This window comes from Hypoxylon trugodes (assembly GCF_022578975.1).
Source record: "Hypoxylon trugodes strain CBS 135444 unplaced genomic scaffold F4822scaffold_3, whole genome shotgun sequence".
NCBI classification, from domain to species: Eukaryota; Fungi; Ascomycota; class Sordariomycetes; order Xylariales; family Hypoxylaceae; genus Hypoxylon; species Hypoxylon trugodes.
In genome coordinates this window covers 1638498-1656358 of record NW_026250018.1, presented here as the reverse complement: position 1 = coordinate 1656358, position 17861 = coordinate 1638498, and the positions used below count along the sequence as shown (strand labels likewise).

Genomic DNA, 17861 nt, shown 5'->3' with positions numbered 1-17861 from the left:
TGAACCCCGAACATTCACCAACATCACAGTTAGCAGCAACAACAAGTCTCTGGAGGAATTCACGTTAATATTCTCAGAAACTTATCGCCGCTGTCTACTTCGACACTCACATTCAGAATAGTTTTACCAATGACTATATCGACCTTAATTTTGATTGACTTAATACTTGGTAAGATTCGGATTGGAGTGGCGATCTCCGATACTTTTAAGTACTTAGGTACATTAAAATGGCTCGAGCTGCAGTCGAGGCGTTCCGTGGCTGACATGCCTAAATTGGTTAGTTTCACCCCTCTATCTCAAATGGATAAGTGGATCTGGCAACTTAAGAATTATTCCTTGCACACACCCCGCCAAAGTTGTGAGTCAAGTTTGTATTTGCGTGCGTCTCTACCTTATGTAGATTTATCTCAAGACGGAAAAGAGCTTCTTCAAAAGCGACTTTGGATTTTTATTTCCCCTATAAATCCTTCCCATCTAAGCCTAGAGCTTTACTTCTCATTCGCCACACAACTTTCATGGTTTTTTCCAAGCTGCTTCCACAATTTTTCTGCAGCACGGTGTCATCGTGGTTATTTTATTTATGGACTCAGAGTTTCGGACGCTTCATCATGTCAACAACACAAAATGAGCCTATTCCTGAGGCTACATCTCAGCAAACTCAACAAACCCAACAACCCGCGGAGCCTGATAAAACCAAGGCATCTGCCAGCAACCAAAAACCCGCAAAAATTGACACGGTTGAAGCATCGAAACCGGCCAAGCCCTCAGGCGCAGAATTAAAAGCAAAAGCAAAAGCTGAGAAAGCACAAAGGCGAGCGCAAGCTAAGGCTTCAAAAGAAGTTGCTAAAGGAGAAGCTGCTGTATCATCTTCCCCTAACCAACTAGGTCCTTCTGCGGGTGAAGTGAAAGGGGGTAAAGTGAAAGGCAAACAAGATGGTGGTGCGGCAACAGCACAAGGAGCCGCAGGAAGGCCAGTGGCATCTAAGGGGCCTGCGCCTGTCCCCGCTGAGCCCAAATTCACAATACCTGAATGTTTTACTCACCTATCCATGGCTAAGAGGATGCCCACCACACAAGCAGATAAGGACGTTCATCCGACTGTCTTAGCGCTAGGCCAGCAAATGGCTACCTTCACTATTGATGAGAGTATCATGCGACTTAAAGCGACCTTATTGGCTTTCAAAAAGGTATTTAAATCTGATAGATCTGAATTTATCAACATATGTTCATGCTAATAATAAACCAGGTCATCGACTCTTACACCACTCCTCCTGGCAACACACTCGCAAGACATTTAACACCTCACGTCCTGAACCCCCAGATTGAGTATCTCACTGCATGCCGTCCGATGTGCTTTTCTATGGGGAATGCGATTCGTTGGCTCAAGTTGCAAGTTAGCAAGATCGACCCGGATGTGCCTGAGCTGGAAGCGAAGAGGCAGCTGTGTGATAGCATAGACACTTTCATCCAGGAGAGAATCAGCATAGCTGATCTTGTTATTACCGAGAAGGCCGCGGAGAAGATACGCCCCGGCGATACTATTCTCACTTTTGGGTGGAGTACTATCATCGAACGTACTCTTCTGCAAGCTAGTTCCATTGCCCAAAGGGATTTTTCAGTTGTCATTATTGATGACCCATACGAGAAGAAGGGCCAGACACTAGCAAAGAAACTAGCTGCTGCGAATATTACGGTATCGTATTGTGGAGATTTTGGTGGATTGAAATGGTATTTGCAGAAAGTCACTAAAGTTCTTGTCTCTGCTGAGTCCATGTTCAACAATGGGTCGCTGTATGCGCGATCGGGAACTTGCGACATTGCCATCGCTGCGATGCAGCTGAGTATACCGGTTGTCGTCCTTTGTGAGACTATCAACATTACGGAGAGGGTATCTACAGATTCCCTTACGTACAACGAGATCGACCCCGAGCGAAGTTCAGGCCTATCGTTCAGATTGCTATACGACACCACTCCGGATAAATACTTGTCGCTTGTCATATCGGAGTTAGGCACCGTGCAACCGACATCGGTACCGGATTTACTACGAAAGCTCGAGGAGTCCAACTAGAAGGGGGGCTCAAGAGAAGCAGTGGTAACTAGGTGTTGAGGTATATAGATTGAGGCGTGAGCTTTTTTCGGCTTGCTCGAAAGGGTCCTGTAGTTTGTCGAGACTTAATAATACCCCATCGCGGCAGTAAATACAACCTCGTTGACCATCATCGTGCTCTGTTGTATTTGTAAGTGAGTATGTTAATTTCAATCCTCTTGAATTGTTGACCTTTTGTTCCGTAGCCCTTCGTTTTATATACACATTGACCGAGTCTGTTGAGCGAATTCTTGTGACATACACCTATCCTTCACGCAGTAGCAGCCGCATTCTCCGCGTCGCGTGCGGCTTTTCTTGCCCTCTTCTCTAGAATAGTCCTCTTGCGCTCTTCTAGGATTGCCGATTGCCTCTCGTCGACCCCTTGTAGCCAATATCCGAAACTCGCACCAACACCGCCGAAGACTGGGTAGGCCCATAGGGAACCTTTGTTGAAGAACGGTCGCATCTCGAGGCCGAGTTGCCAGAAGCGAACGGCGACGCCTGTATTGTGAGGTTAGTTAATCGGTAATCGATCGTTGGATAGGTATCGAGTGGTTTCCCCTCTTGCGGTCGTACCGAAGCCTGTCCAGAAAAGAACTCTGGCTACCATTGTGGATGTTCGGAGAGGAGTGTTGCCTCAATGGGCCGTTCTGATCGTTTCCCTTCGTATATTTCAGGTACTCGGCCGGCCGTAGGTGGTGGTCGGCTTTCGTGGGTGGTAGGCGGTTGAGATAGTAGGTGCTGGTAAGAACTGGACCTCTACAGTTCTAAAGTTGAAGTTCGTTGGTTGTGATTTTAAGCCACCAATCAAACGAGATGGGTACTTTCCAAGTACATAGTAGGCAGGCTCCACTCGGGGAACTTAGGTAAGCACGATTGGCGGGTACAGTACCACGGCTCCTCGCACAGACCATCAACGCAAACGCGAAGGTGCACGTCTCTCCTTATCGATAGGTACCAATGGTCCCTTAGATTTCCTATTGCTACGTTAATCTCTCTAAGATCTGATCAACTTTCCGAGCTTCTAATCTTCTTCAACTTTCATTCACGCCTGAACCCAATCTACTCATTCACCAACGCCATTCATTCCTTCATACAAATTCACTCCTTAAAAAATTGAATTTGCCATATTGGATGGTCTATTTTAATCTATCGTTACATGATCGCGCCTCTTGTTTAACCCTCTTATAGGCCTGGATGGCCTCGGTCACGACCGCCATGGCCTCTGGAGATCAAGCGCCCGCTCCAGCGACCAGCGCAACAACTCTGGCGCCCCGAAAGTTCAAGGCTTCCGACTTACCTCTTCCATCTGCTACGCGATCCGCTATTGAAGGGCTAGCACATAGTTTTAAGAAGAAAGGTGGTTACGATGCGATCCGCAAGCAGGTCTGGGAGAAATTTGAACAAAGTGTGAGTAGTCGCAATCAAATATTCTAGAGCGCGATAATTTGCCTATGCGACCGCATTTACTTATTCGCATTTGATGAATAGGACTGTGAAGCACAGGTTACCAAATCGATTCTCCAAGTCGCCGAACAGGAACTCGAGCGCAACCCATCCCAACTCCTTACCTTAGACCGTCGAAAGGCCGCCACTCTTATCGACGGTGCCCTCGACCGATCTGGAGTTTACCAGAAAGCTAACGAAGTTCTTGATCAACTCATTGATGTCGAGGGTATCGAAACGCGCATGCGTCAATTGCGTGAGGCTGAAATCGGTACCGAGGCGGCTTTGGAAGAGAAACTACGCGGCTCTAAAACTGATGAGGAATATGCTTCCGAGTCAGCTCGTAGCCTAGAAGAGCGCGACCGAATTCGACGAGAGCTAAGGCAAAAAGAGGAGCAGATCTTGGAAGAGAAACGCAAGATCGAGCGAGAAGAACGAAAGAAACGGGAGCGCGAAAGAGAACGTGAGCTAGAAATAGCCGAGACCAAGCGCAAAGAAGAGCGAGATGCCCGAAGACGTGAGCGTGAGAAGAAAGAAGCAGAACGTGATCGCGAAAGGGAGAAGGAAAGAGAGGAACGACGGCGAGCACGAGAGCAGGCTAGGGATAAAGCCCACGACTCAGACCGTCGTTCACGATCCAGATCGAGAACGAGACACAGATCTCGAGATAATTCAAGACACCGTGACCGGGATCATGATAGGGAGCGCGATCGAAATCGCGACCGTAGCCGCCGCCCTGATAGTAGAGAGAGGCGACGCCGAGATCGAGCTAGAGACCGGCCTGAAGTGCTTAACAAGCACCTCACCAAGGAGGATCACGAGCGACTTGAAAAGAAAGCACTCGAGGATATCCTAGCGGAGAGTAAGAAGTCAACCTCGAAAAAGCCCGAACCTGAGATCGATGCGGCCCTTATACCACCCCCTCGAAGAACGAAGCCGGCATCTGCCATACAACCTATACGTCGTGATTCTTTGAAGAGCTCAGACTCAAAGAAGATCCCTGAGTCCTCGAAACCTAAATCTAAGGATCCAGTGAAGGATACGAAAGATTCTAAGGACGTAAACGACGCGAAAGAAACGAAGGACGCAAAGGCAACTAAAGAGCCTAAAGAGGTTAAGGAGGTTAAGGAGCCCAAAGAATCTAAGGATATCAACGAATCTAAAGAGGCTAAAGATAGTAAGGAACCTAAAGATGACAAGGCCGAGGGGTCATCCAACCGAGCGTCTTCTCGACATCGTCGTGATCGATCGCGAGCCACGGAGGACGATCGTAAAACCCGCGACCGTGATCGTGATCGTGCCCGCGAACGAAGCCGTTCCCCACCTAGGCACGACAGAAGGGATGATAGAAGGGAACGAAGTAAGTCGCGACATCGATCAGATCGTCGGGATCGCAGTCGGTCTAGGGATCGTGACCGGAACCCGGAAAGAGATAGGGACTTTTACCGACCCGGACAGCGAGACAGAAGTCGCTCTCATGTACGATCTCGTCGTGATAGGCCTGAAAGGAGTCGTTCAGGGGATAGGTATAAGCCTGATCATAGGGAGCGAAGCCGATCTAGGCGTAGAGAAGGCCGAGACAGGCGTGATCGAAGCCGTTCAGCTGTTCGCCCCAGTCGCAAGGATGATCGTCGAGAGAGGTCTCGCTCAACTAGACCCCGAACTGAAAGGGTTCGCTCACGTGTATCTCGAAGCCGATCCCGTTCTCGGCCGGCTACTTCCAACAAGCATGAGGTTACGGATGCTGAAGCTTGGAAGCAAGGAGAGATTAAGAAGCGAGAACAAGAAGCTAAGGCTTACTTAGCTGCGCAGCGTGAAGCCCGTGAGAAGGGTCTACCTGTTCCAGGCGTTGATGACAAAAGGAGCACGGGAGAGCGTTCACCCGAAGTCAAAAGATCACGTGCCCCTGAGGAAATTGATAGGTACAGGCCTAGTGACCGTGATCGAGCTGGAACTAGCGATAAGTATAGAGAGCGGGACTACGATCGAGACAAGGGAAAGGACAAGGAGAGAGAAAAGGAGAAGGACGATAGAAGGGTTCGCCGTCGTAGTCGAAGTAGGTCTCCGAGCAGACGTCGAGACCGCGATCGCGACCGAAGTCGTGAGAGAGATAGGAGTCGAGATCGTGAGCGTCGGCGCTCCCGTGATCGTTATCGTGGGGAGGCGGCTCGTGACAGAGACCGAGACGACCGCGGCCGTGATCGTGACCATGACCGGGACCGTGGAAAGGATCGTGATCGGGAGCATGGTCGTGACAAGGATCGCGACGGGGACAAGGATAAGAGAACTCGTACCGACAAAGGTACTGAATCCGAGTCACGACGGGATCGGGACCGAGAGCGAAAGGGCCGAAGCCCTGCACCCCGCAGTCCTGTACCCCGGGGAGATGCACGAGGCGGAAGCACTGCACCGAAGAGAGAACGAAGTCCGCCATCTAAGAGAGATAGATATGGTCGAAGTTCAAGCCGAGGAAGAAACAATCGAAGCCGAAGCCGTAGTCATAGACGCACACGGAGTCCCCGTTAGTCGAGGGGTAGTAAGGTTACTTCTATGCATCGTCTTGTATTGCTACGAAATACTTTCCGATATCACCATGAGTTAAATGATGTGTACAACTCGAAAATGAACTACGGACAAAAGCACTGGTGGTCGACCTGGCCTGGGACACCAGAGCAGCAGCCAGTTGTTCCGTTACGTCGTCGAGGATCGCAAAAGCTATACCCTTAGGTCATGCTAGGCGTTTGGGGGGTTATTGTTTACGAAATAGGCATAGGAGGTGGTCAAAATTTGGAGGCGACAAACTTCATTGGTAGTATCTAACCAGCTTTACTCTCCAATAATAGGGGATATTACCTACGTAGCTGCTGTAATTTCCGTGTCGATGTTAGAAGTTCCGATTTCTGATTCCTCCATTTGGCCCCCATACGACCCGCGTGACCCACCCTTCCCCTCCAGTCAGAAGCGGTATATAGGCTGCCTTAATCTCGACATCAACTCTTCTTGATATATACTTCATGCCCTGATCGCTCAATCCGCCTTCCCCTCTTCCAGCCATTCCTTTCATTTCTTTTTCATTCCATCGTACGCATTCTATATAATAGTAAAAATGCCGTAATCTGGCTCGTGCAACGCCGTGCGTCTGTCCGCATTCCGCGACTCAGGCGATCTTGCGTTACATGATGAATAAGCCCTGAGCCTCAAACCTCAACGCGTATCGATTGCCATTCAGCCTTTTCAAACCCCCATCTCCATCTATTTTTTCGACGACGTATCACGTCCTCCATTGTTTTGTTTTGGAACCCTAGGTCAACGGTCCAAACGAAGATGCTCCCTCTGGACTAGCGAGCCGTGCAATGGGCCAGCGGATGCGGGGATGGCATCTTTATAACCATCATGCTACACGGCAAACGTTTTCGCGTATCTCTACTCCCCCCTTCCTCCCCCGATACCATTGAAGGGCCTCTCATACCAAGATTCGATTCGATCCCACATGAAGATGAAGAACGATCTTTCGCCATTCAACGCGAAATCGAGTTACTTGTCTATGAAGCTGGAGGACCGATCTGGACTCGACTAGCTCCTCCCACTCCCAACGAGCCAGAGCCTTCGGATTTGCACTCTCATCTGTACCCGGAGACCTTCGCCTTCCGCTTCGTTACTAAGGATGGGAAAGCGGAATTGATACCGGACCAAATAGAAGGAGAACCCGACCACCACCATCCTTCCGGTAAAAGAATTGTTGACGATATAGGATTACCTCAATATTCTTCCAAAGACATCCGTGTACTCGAAATCATCACTGGGCAGGGGGATATCACCAAAGTCTGGGTAGGAGGAACAGAGATGTGTTGCAAGAGCGGCGAGGAGGCTTTCTTCAAGGGCATTGAACGCGAATTCGACTGTCTTCGTACGGTAGCGAGATCGCACCTCGCTGATTCGATTCGAGTACCCAAACTTCTTGGTCTAGTCACGTTGGCGGAGACGGAGGAGATTATTGGTATTCTGGAAGAATACATTCCTACGGGGAATCCATATACCCTAGGACATCTGGAGGACAAAGAGGGGTCACAGGATGGGGCAGAGGATGAGGGAATGGAGGATAAGGAAATAGAGGCTTCGACGGAAAGAAGGAAGAAGTGGGGGGCTCAAGTCCGGGAGACGGTTGATTCACTTCATGAAATCGGGGTTATATGGGGAGATGGAAAGCCGCACAACGTGCTCATACACCAGGAAACGGATGATGCATGGGTGGTTGATTTTGGGGGTGGTTATACACGTAATTGGGTCGACGAGGAGTTGATGGAATCTCTGCAAGGTGATGAGCAGGCAGTTGGCAAGATTCTCGAGTTCTTGGGAGCTCAATGAGACTTATGGGGAATGACAGCCCTGTCGTACACGGGTGCCGCGATGGTTCCTTCGGCTATGATCTTTACTACGACATAGAAATTAGGTCAGATTATCGGAAGGCCCTCTTCCACGAAAAGATACCAGGTGGGAATCATGGCTTTGTTATGACCCTTGTGAAATCGTAGAATGTGCATGACAAGACGCTCCCGATCTCGAAAATAATGCTGCGATAGACCTGTCGAGATTGTAGTTGGTAATGAATCGGATCCAAGCCATCACACCCTAAACAATACTTTGCTGTGCCATAAACTCACCGCAACGCTGGCAAGGTTCTGACATGTTCGCATAATAATTCGAGACCGGAATAGCGCTTAAAGTGACCTTTTTGAGACGAAAAATGCGCTTGCTGAGACAGGCCCCTGGCGTATCCGCGCTTACGTAGGCCAGGTAGGATGGAAAAAGGCTACAGCATCGCCACGATTGGATGATATTTTTATGGAATGCGGTTCCATACCTAGGTACCTTGTTCCCACATAATTGTCGGAACATTATTGTATAAGTAATTCGCATTTTTCTGTATCCTGAATTCGTAGATGCGCATGCCAAGTTTTGTATTCAGAAGTGTCGAGGGCTGGAGGGCTGAGTAAACTAGTAATTGTGAAATCAATTATTAGCATAATTTATAGAACCAGGTGACGATGATACAAGGGAGAATGGTCCTAGGGGTTTCCGGGCGGTGGGATCTTCAAGAGACAAAGTAGTTACAGTACATAATTGATTGTTGAGCTAGTGGAAACAAGCTGAAGTACTCCCGCCACCTGCGCTCGGATTGAATGTTAGTGTCGTAGGGCCAAATTGCGTCAGGAATACTAACAGGAGAAACTGTGACATAATCCTTATCAACTTCCCTGCCTCCCCTAACCGAACTAACCAATCCTAGCCACCACCACCAATTCCAATTCTTCTGGGAATTGGTCCATACAAATCCGGAGGTTCCAGATCGATACCTAACTTCATACCCCGTGACACTTGTACTCTTTTGGGTAAGATATGCCCAATATGCCATGCGAATGTCACAGGCTACAGATGTATAGGTACCCACTATCATAAGTACCTAGCACACCTTAACGTAGGGCGGTGAAAAGTAAAGAAGGTACCTAGCGTAGCTTACAAGTGACTTAGTCGCATTTAGTTAAGGTCAAATGTTGTTACCTGGCGTGGCAGCATAACCAAGATATGCATGCGCAATGTATGTACCTACTGTACCCAACCAGAGCTGAATTCGCTCATTCATGTTCCTTTTCCACTCCACCTACCATTCTTCTCTCCATTTCCCCCATCTTGTGATACACTACGCGGCACCTGCAAGGCAGGCCATTTCTATTCTTCTTTCTTCTTATTCCATTTAGCTTTCATTCTCCTTTTTCAATCGACCTAACAAATCGAATCAATACATAACTCAATCAGACAATAAATCGGTCGAGTCGAGATTGTACTACAACGCAAAATAGTACATGCCATACCGACTCCCGCCGTGCGTCTTCTCCCCGTATCAACCACGACAGACAGTCCGACCGAACTAGGTACCTACATCTTGCGACCTGCGACCAACAACTGCGTGTGCGCAGTGCACCGGAGCGAAAGGTGTATCAGTAGTACGACGACACACGACACACTTACTCAACCAATATCCCTCTCCAATCGATCCTAACCCTTTTTCCATTATCGACCGATTTCCATCGCGATCGAGAACCCTCCGTTATTTAAAGTCTCTTACCTTGTGAATTCGAAATTATCATTCGTTAAATTTTGGGCTCTCCTATCTTTTTTGTATTTTTAACATTCGATAATCGAGGTACTTCATCCTCGACCAACCCCCCTCCGAATGCTTGATATCTCACGGTGACGGTGACGTCTCCCGGGTCTAAATATATATCCATCCCCCCTCGCAGCGCTGCACCGATCGGAAATCCCGCCCTTCCCATCATGGCGAGCCTCGACGGCATTCTAATCGGAATTTTATCCTCCTTCGGTTCCGCTATACTAATAGCCTTGATTTTCCTTGTCGTCTATTTCTTCAGATACACAACCTCCGGCCGGATTTTTCTCGATCGGATCGGTCGGCCCGGCGAATATGACGACGAACAAGCATTCGCCAGAGAAGAGGCGGAAGCCTTGGAGTTGATGGATGAATTACAGAGGACGGAGTATTTAAGAGCAAAAGGTAAAATACATTTTTCGCACGTCGATGGCGTTCGCCGTTTTCCTTATCGCCAAGAATGATGCATTAACAAAGTTCGTAGCATTTATCCAAGCGAACCCGCCCGAATCACTCCAAACAGACATTTCTTTATCGCAATACTTGGCTATACAAGAGAAAGGAGTTTCGGCGTGGGAATTTGAACCTGAGTTAGAAATCGCCAACTGCTTTGTTGAGGCGAGAACAGAAATCGAATTCTACGATTCCGAATGCACCGTTATGAGTAATCTACCCGTACCAAAACAGAACGAAGTGTACTATTGGGAGGCCAAAATTTACGACAAGCCCGAAACCACAATGTTGAGCATCGGCATGAGCACGAAGCCGTACCCCTTGTTCAGGCTTCCAGGTATATAGGTTCATTCTAGGGTAACCATGTGACATACAGCTGACCACTTGTTTCAGGATATCACAGGTATTCCGTCGCTTATACATCAAAGGGCCCCCGACGATATAACCAGCCTTTCACCCCTAGCCCTTACGGACCTCCTTATGTTCAAGGCGACGTTATCGGCGTCGGTTATCGGCCCAGGACAGGAACCATTTTCTTCACACGCAACGGAAAGCGCCTAGATGATGTTGTTCACGGCCTGAAGTCGCAAAACTTCTTCCCATCTGTTGGCGCAAACGGACCATGTACCGTACACGTCAACTTTGGTCAAGCAGGTTTTGTATTCATTGAAGCGAATGTGAAGAAATGGGGGCTGGCCCCGATAACCGGCAGTCTGGCACCGCCGCCACCTTATGGAAGCGAGCAAGGAAGCATTCTACTTGAGACGGGACGAAGGAAGGATGAGTATTCAGGGTCACCTGCTGGAAATCACGGATATACACAATCCGTCCAGAGGTACACTAATACCGGCCCGACTTTAGATCCAGGACACGGGCGGACAAGGAGTGGCAACTTCAGAGTAATTCCGCCCACGAGTCCAGGACCACAAAGGAGTCCTACTGATATTTCCCTTGCACAGCTGGTTCCTTCAGAGGAAGTGGGCGAAGCAAGCAACACCGGTAACGCCCCCGGTGACCATGTTGTTGATGTTGTAGGGTTGGGTCTTCATGAGGCATCGCATCCTCCACCCGAGTATACCAGTCCGGAACACTCGGATGAAGAAAGTTCTGGTAGCGATAGTGACCGAGTCCCGTTAATCAGAGCTGTACGGAGCCGTGGTGCTTCCGCAGCTACCATAAGACCGAACAATCCGCCAATTCCTAGCTATAGTGACGCTATTCGTCAAGGCGCTGGTAGGGACAGGAGCCGGAGCGATAGCGCCATGCCTAGATGGAGTGGCAATTAAATCAACTTTAGCAACCGCCAACCAAGTACACCGGTTTGCGTGTGCTACCACTGTCTATATGTAGTTCACGAACAGCGAAAAGAAAACTTGCTTTTATACACTCATCATGGAACGGGGAGTTTACGGTCAGGAAAGGGAACAGACTTGTCATTTGGCTTTTAACGCCCACACACATTTTTTTTGGACTACGACAAACATTGGCATTGGGTCAGGTGATACTTTGTTACATGATACCTCAAGAGAAAGTCTTTTTTTCGCATTGTTTAGCGGCATGGAGGAAGGACGGCTAAGGGAGGTAGGACACTCACAATCACCATCAGGCTTTTCTCGAAAGAAAGGATTAAAGAAAAAGAGAAATACCAGGGCTGGACTGCTCCCGATTTGAGGAGTTGGAGATACCTGCTATGTCATATACATACTTCACGGTCGATATAAAATTTATACCTACCTGCGACTTTGTGTTTTTGGTGGGCTGTGATATGTAGAACTTGTTTGGTAATTCAGGGGTTTAAGGGGTACCAGATCAAGTATCTACGCGCCACCCGCCCACCCCAGGGCTATGATTGCGATATATATTTATATGATATATATTTATATATACGTGAGGGTGCAGGCTGCAGTCCCACACTCAAGGTCCCCGACTCTTGGTTAAGTACATCCTCGTGAATGTTACTACTCCATTAAAATATATCCTAATGGGTATGGGAGCCTAACCAACTACCCCCCAATAGCACTTCACAGCAAAATCATCTAACAGCGCAATACCTTCTAATAGTTATTAGCTAGTCTCTAATTAGCCAACAGGGTTTGAAGATTACCTGCGTTCAAGGCCTTGAGTTAGTGCGAATTGCACAGCTGGGAGGGAAATTCAGGTGGCAACCTCGTAATGTGGCTTAAAATGGCTTGCGGTAATAGGCCTAGAATGAGAGGGGCTGGATTCCGTCGTGTGAACAACTGAAGACAAACCTTCCGATTCCTATATTCCCATAAGCTAGCTGTTTTATAAACTACAACGTTTCATCGACTGAAGAGTGATACCCGCGACTCCAAGTCAACTTGTTTCAGATGGCGCAGTTTACATACACCTCCGACACTGATTCTCCAACTACCACTGACGATGATGACTCCGAACTTGATGTCTTGAATCTTCACTTAGGTGATCCCACGATCCCACCGAATATAAGGGAAAATAAACTATGCCGACGATGCTCCCAAATCTATTCCACGAGCCATTTCGACTCCGCTCGATTCCACCCAGTCGACAAATTAGCCACTCGCAGATGTTTCTTCTGCCAATACATCTTTCGTATGTCAAATATAGAACCTAAACTCTACGAGCGAATACCCACCAACGAATACGCAGTACTAGATGCAGCACCTTCTGAGTATACCTTAAGGATCGGAGAAAGGGAGCAGGCTTCGATTTATTCTGATGAACATAACCCCACCAGAATCAGATTTACACCATCAATCATTGGCTCCGAACCCTTATCGCCAGATTTAGTCCGTGGCTGGCTGGCAAAGTGCGAAAGCCAGCATACGAGTTGCAACGCCGCCCCGAGTTCCAGGATAGTTAAAATCAACCTCATTGACGTAGATCGTCTCTGTATAATCAGCGACTTCACGTCTGCTCGATATATAGCGCTAAGTTACGTTGTCGGTGGCCAACCTAGCCTTCAACTTACGACAAAAAACACCACCCGACTTCGCAAAGAAAACGCCTTAGCCCCCGATGCGCTCAACGAGACCTATAGGCCAAACATTGCAAAAGTTGTGCAAGATGCCATTACACTAGCAAAATCCATAAATGAAAAGTTCCTTTGGGCTGATTGCCTTTGCATCGTCCAAGACGACGCAGTATCGAAACACGATCAAATTATGAGTATGGATATTATCTATAGTCAAGCAATCCTGACTATAGTGTCCGTCTCAGGAACAGACTTGAACTGTGGCTTACCTGGCATCCGACCGGGCTCAAGACGGCCCCTAGATTTAACTGTGGAAGTGAATGGAAATAGGCTTCTAGCACAACCGCCTGATCTCCGGCAGATATTAGCTGCCTCGCCTTATGACTCTCGGGGATGGACCTTCCAAGAACGAATTTTATCTCCTCGATGTGTATACCTCTGTAACTGGCAGGCCTACTTTCAGTGTCATACCAGTATCCAATCAGAATACAATAGCGCACCATAGGGTATCGACCTCTACATGGGATTAGGCCAAATGTCAGTTTGAACGGCACTATCCAGATGTTCGAAAGATATACCAAATTGGTGGAGGAATATACAAGGCGCCACCTATCATGGGAAGAGGATATATTGAACGCTTTTTCAGGTATCTCGTCCGCTTTAGGACGCTATCACCAAACACGATTTATATGCGGTATACCGACTGACGCCCTGGAACGGGCCCTTCTCTGGGCACCGAGCGAGTCGCGCAAGCCTCGCCCTGTCCTAAATCGAAGGGAGGGAATTCAACTCCCAACATGGTCTTGGGCTGCTTGGGATGAGGCAATAAATTATCATGCGATCAATCACCCAACATTCGCCAGCTTATCCTCCCGCATGGGTAAGGTCAAGCTTGTCGGCGATCCGTCCATTGAAGATACGATAAAAATCATGTTTCGCGCTACAATAGCAAGTATAAAGGGATTTGATTTTCGTCCCTCGGCCTCAGGTATCGTTCGTGAGACTGAACTGACCCTGCATGAAAAGCATTGTGGTGTAATCATCGACAATCATGAAATTATAAGGGAAATCTTAAAAGGTGCCGGAAAATTAAAGTTGGTGATGATATCTACTTCCACACCCGTCCCCAGTAGTATAAAAATTCACCCTGACTACTTCAGTACGACGGCCTTTCCCGTTCTGGGCCGGACGGTACCATGTATGGTACATTTTTTGGTGGTTAGATGGAGAGGAGATACAGCAGAACGTCTGGCGGTTGGAATGATACATGAAAACGCGTGGAACCAAACCAAGAACAGAAAGAAGACTGTTAGACTCGTTTAGGAAACACTCATCTAGACGAATTGAATATGCCGCCTGATTCCAATAGAAGCTTATTAGATATGCCGGTTTCGTACTTCGTCAATCTTGGTTTAAATGAAGGCTGTACCTATATATATAATATACGTATCTCATCTCCGAGACCCGAAGAAGCCCGAGGAGCGAGCCCGTCCGAGCGGGGTTCGTCCTACAGTACCTAGGTATGTTCATTTTAAGATTGAGATAAGCCGGCGTAAGTCCATTCAAGGAAGCAACGATCCAGCAAAATATCAATGAGATTCGGCCATTTCCTTAGGAAGCTTCTCTAGCGCAGCCCTCAACGCTTCATTCCATGGCAGATCCATGAGGACGCTCCCGAAGCATCACCATTCATAGTACTATCCCGTCGACGTGGTGTATTCATTGAGTCCAATCGGCTCGTTTGCTCAAATTTGGTTACTAGCCAGATACCGACGCGTGGGAATTTAGCATTTCTAGAAGCTTAGGAAAGTCTCCGGAATAATGTATTCATATTCGTCTTAGCTTGATTAGTCTGCATCTCGGCTCGGTTACAGTACATATATAGGCTGGCAGGACCAGCAGCTAGTGTGGTAGCCAGTGAACTGCCAGGCTCATACCAACTTGAGATGCCATCAGGACGATTCCATCGAAACGGGATTTTCCTTCCCGGCAAGAATAATTGTATTGTTCTGGGACTCAGTGACACTTGTCGCCTGAGCTGGTCGCTGCGCCGATGGAGATGCATTCTCCAACTTGTATAGGTAGGAATTGTCAGCAGCGATGCTTCTCTGGCCATCCATGGCACAGAACATGACGGGTCCCTCGGTTTTCGCTTTGGATGTCACACTTCCGAGTCGAGATGTTTCGGCCCCCTTCTGCTGTCGATTTGAGTCGAAGCGATGCCGATATGGTGGGCAGGCCTGACGGATCGGGACCGCCATCATGGTTTCATTTTGGTCCGAGGAAACTTAGTACGCATTCATAAGATCTGAGGAACTCTCATATGGGCGGAATGACTTCCTGCGACCTTTGTCACAAGAAATTCGAAGGACGTGTCTACCCGGTCGTCAAATGATGGCTATCTTCATTGGGGTACCACGTCCCTTATTTTCCTGGGGATTTTCTCATAAAAGTTGAGTAGATCTTGATTTAGTCGATCCATTCAGCCTCCCTGACGCGGGTAGGTTCTATAGTGACGACGAAAGAATATCGCATGTTCCTCCATTAGCTGAACTCTACGAAGCCAATGGCTTTAAAAGCTACCTACTTAAAACGGATCAACCCCCGCTCCCTCCCCCCCGGGTCCCGCGTTAGCCTTCTTCACGTACCTAGATGACCCTCGGAGGCCAGGAACCACGATCTTTACCTCAAACATTATAAGAGATACCCACTGCCGCAGACCCAGCGTAGAAATCTGCTACCTCGGTTTTTCTTTTGTTAACGAATTTCCGGATACTACCAATAGAAAACATAATCTGCTTGCTCCTTCACCAGCTTCTCTCACGATGTCATATCTTATAATGACATACACGATACTAGCGCTCTTGAATTTGATATAAGGGTTGTACGAGTATCGCCTCGTTGCCCTATATTTAAAGCATAACAACCCCTCTGTACGCAAGCCTATAAGGAATTTTCGGTCGTTCCTTACTGATAAAATCGATTCAAACCAATCGTACCGGCAAGGGTAGATGACATGGCACGAAATTGCGAAAACAAATGGAACGGATGTTTCATGTCCTCCCGAGCCTGGTGTCGGCTATTCATGAAATAGCTCGGAACGGACATATCTAATGTGTCGAGCTCTCGTGGTGTTTACTGTAACCACCCGAGGACACAGGTAAGGCAGTATGTTATCTGGAGCCACGTTTGAATTTGTACTGAAGCTCCCTAGAGATTTTAAACTCAAATACTCGGGAATTTCCCTACGGAAGGCATTAGTATCATGATATTAGACCGCTACACGTGTCATAATCGACTCGAGTATAAACTCTAACAAAATAGGTTATTTCGAGAACTAGAAGTCTTCTTTACGAGGAATAGGGGATTCGTAGGCGAGTAAAAGGACCCAAAGATGATATAGATTATACATTTTAAGACGACAGCCTTTTCTCTCTGTACACACAAGACAAAGGGTCATATCATAACGAATTTTGGCTTCAACGATAACCATCACATCTAATACAAGGACTAGAAGCCGGAAGAATACTATAGGCTAAGTATCGAATAAAAAAAGACAGCAGGACCATATTAACGGCCTTGGAGAGTGAGAATAATAGCCCTCCTCACGACTTAGATCCGAACAAAAATTTAGAATGGAAAGTTAAACGGTTTTACTCAACCTCTTGGTCGATCAATCCATCAAAGCTTCTGCACTTCTCAACAACAATTGCTATATAAGTTACTTAATCCTAACATACTTGGCTAGATTTATTAGAGCTGCTACAGTAAGTATCTCGAAACTTGACGCGAAACCGGTGGTGGTTTGTGTCTTCACAGGTCTCCTCGTCATTAACCCAACGGACCAGCATGAAAGACCCCCAAGTTTCAACCATTATGGACCCCATCGACGGTATCTCCTATAGTAGCCTCCCAGACAGGGCGAACCAAAGATGTACGAATGTCCTCCCTCTCTCGTTTAATCAGTCGGGACTCAGAGTAAGAACTTAAATTATCGTCGTCAAGTTTTGGATACTATTCGCGAAAGCTACAGGAAACCTTTTCTCATCACCTGAGTGTCAATCCATCTTACTTGTCCCTTTGTTAGCTTATTCAAACACCGATCGGAATCTTCCGGGTTAATTCGACGGTCCAATTCATATCATCAATTTGCTCTACTTTACAAAGTCCCGAGAGCTGAATTCTTCCATCATTCCTTTCCATACTACCCAAAATATGACTAATAACACAAGACACAGAAGACAACTATTTGCGAGGTTTCAATAGGCCCTATTGTGGACTTAGCTAATGAGATTGGGTATTCTATTGTGCCCAATACCGCCTATTGGATCTAGATCAGCGGTCTACGTGAGGTTGAAATTGAGATTGGAGAGAATGCGTCTGCATAATGCAACCGTCAGGGGAAGTAGGCTATTAGATTTTTGCGCCGCTTTGAATTCCCAAACCGCGATATTGGACAAACAAGTATGCCATTCTAATTGGTTTTTTTTCGTCCGGTCAATTTCCATATTACCATTCAAGAATTATTCACACTCAAGATGTCGCGTCCGTAGCCTACCTGAAGCAATAATGAACGCGGTTAATGGTACTGCAACTGCGGAAGGATTGAAGGCGCGTCAATGCTAATGCGACTTAACGCGTTTAGGCAGCAACGAAAGTCTCGACGCTCCGCTCGGTATAGGTCGTGGATCGCGCTATCGTCCCTAATGGGGCCGAATTGAGGCGTATAGAACACT

General features: G+C 47.6%; 7 protein-coding genes across 7 annotated transcripts; 5 read left to right on the top strand and 2 right to left on the bottom strand.

Annotated features, from left to right (window-relative positions):
* Positions 1–608: 608 nt before the first annotated feature.
* On the top strand, positions 609–2068 carry F4822DRAFT_426842 (nagb/rpia/CoA transferase-like protein; the record flags this gene model as incomplete). The annotated part of the gene is made up of 2 exons (XM_051460638.1): positions 609–1187; positions 1247–2068. The coding sequence occupies 2 exons, from the start codon at positions 609–611 to the stop codon at positions 2066–2068; spliced, it is 1401 nt and encodes a 466-aa protein (XP_051316763.1).
* A 289-nt stretch (positions 2069–2357) lies between these two features.
* Positions 2358–2696, bottom strand: F4822DRAFT_426841 (uncharacterized protein; the record flags this gene model as incomplete). Its single annotated transcript, XM_051460637.1, has 2 exons — positions 2358–2587; positions 2663–2696. The coding sequence occupies 2 exons, from the start codon at positions 2694–2696 to the stop codon at positions 2358–2360; spliced, it is 264 nt and encodes an 87-aa protein (XP_051316762.1).
* A 400-nt stretch (positions 2697–3096) lies between these two features.
* Positions 3097–6459, top strand: F4822DRAFT_395077 (complex proteins associated with Set1p component shg1-domain-containing protein). The gene is made up of 2 exons (XM_051457413.1): positions 3097–3496; positions 3578–6459. Exons 1-2 carry the CDS (start codon positions 3284–3286, stop codon positions 6056–6058), a joined length of 2694 nt encoding a protein of 897 aa, XP_051316761.1. The 5' UTR covers positions 3097–3283; the 3' UTR covers positions 6059–6459.
* Positions 6447–8029, top strand: F4822DRAFT_168815 (uncharacterized protein). The gene has a single exon (XM_051453257.1). It carries the CDS (start codon positions 6926–6928, stop codon positions 7895–7897), a length of 972 nt encoding a protein of 323 aa, XP_051316760.1. The 5' UTR covers positions 6447–6925; the 3' UTR covers positions 7898–8029.
* A 1562-nt stretch (positions 8030–9591) lies between these two features.
* On the top strand, positions 9592–11970 carry F4822DRAFT_168773 (SPRY-domain-containing protein). The gene is made up of 3 exons (XM_051453255.1): positions 9592–10103; positions 10183–10488; positions 10545–11970. The coding sequence occupies exons 1-3, from the start codon at positions 9866–9868 to the stop codon at positions 11435–11437; spliced, it is 1437 nt and encodes a 478-aa protein (XP_051316759.1). The 5' UTR covers positions 9592–9865; the 3' UTR covers positions 11438–11970.
* On the top strand, positions 11971–14019 carry F4822DRAFT_168797 (heterokaryon incompatibility protein-domain-containing protein). The gene has a single exon (XM_051453256.1). It carries the CDS (start codon positions 12503–12505, stop codon positions 13628–13630), a length of 1128 nt encoding a protein of 375 aa, XP_051316758.1. The 5' UTR covers positions 11971–12502; the 3' UTR covers positions 13631–14019.
* Positions 14020–14690: 671 nt separating this feature from the next.
* Positions 14691–15620, bottom strand: F4822DRAFT_395067 (uncharacterized protein). Its single transcript, XM_051457412.1, has one exon. The coding sequence runs from the start codon at positions 15239–15241 to the stop codon at positions 14927–14929; it is 315 nt and encodes a 104-aa protein (XP_051316757.1). The 5' UTR covers positions 15242–15620; the 3' UTR covers positions 14691–14926.
* Positions 15621–17861: the final 2241 nt, after the last annotated feature.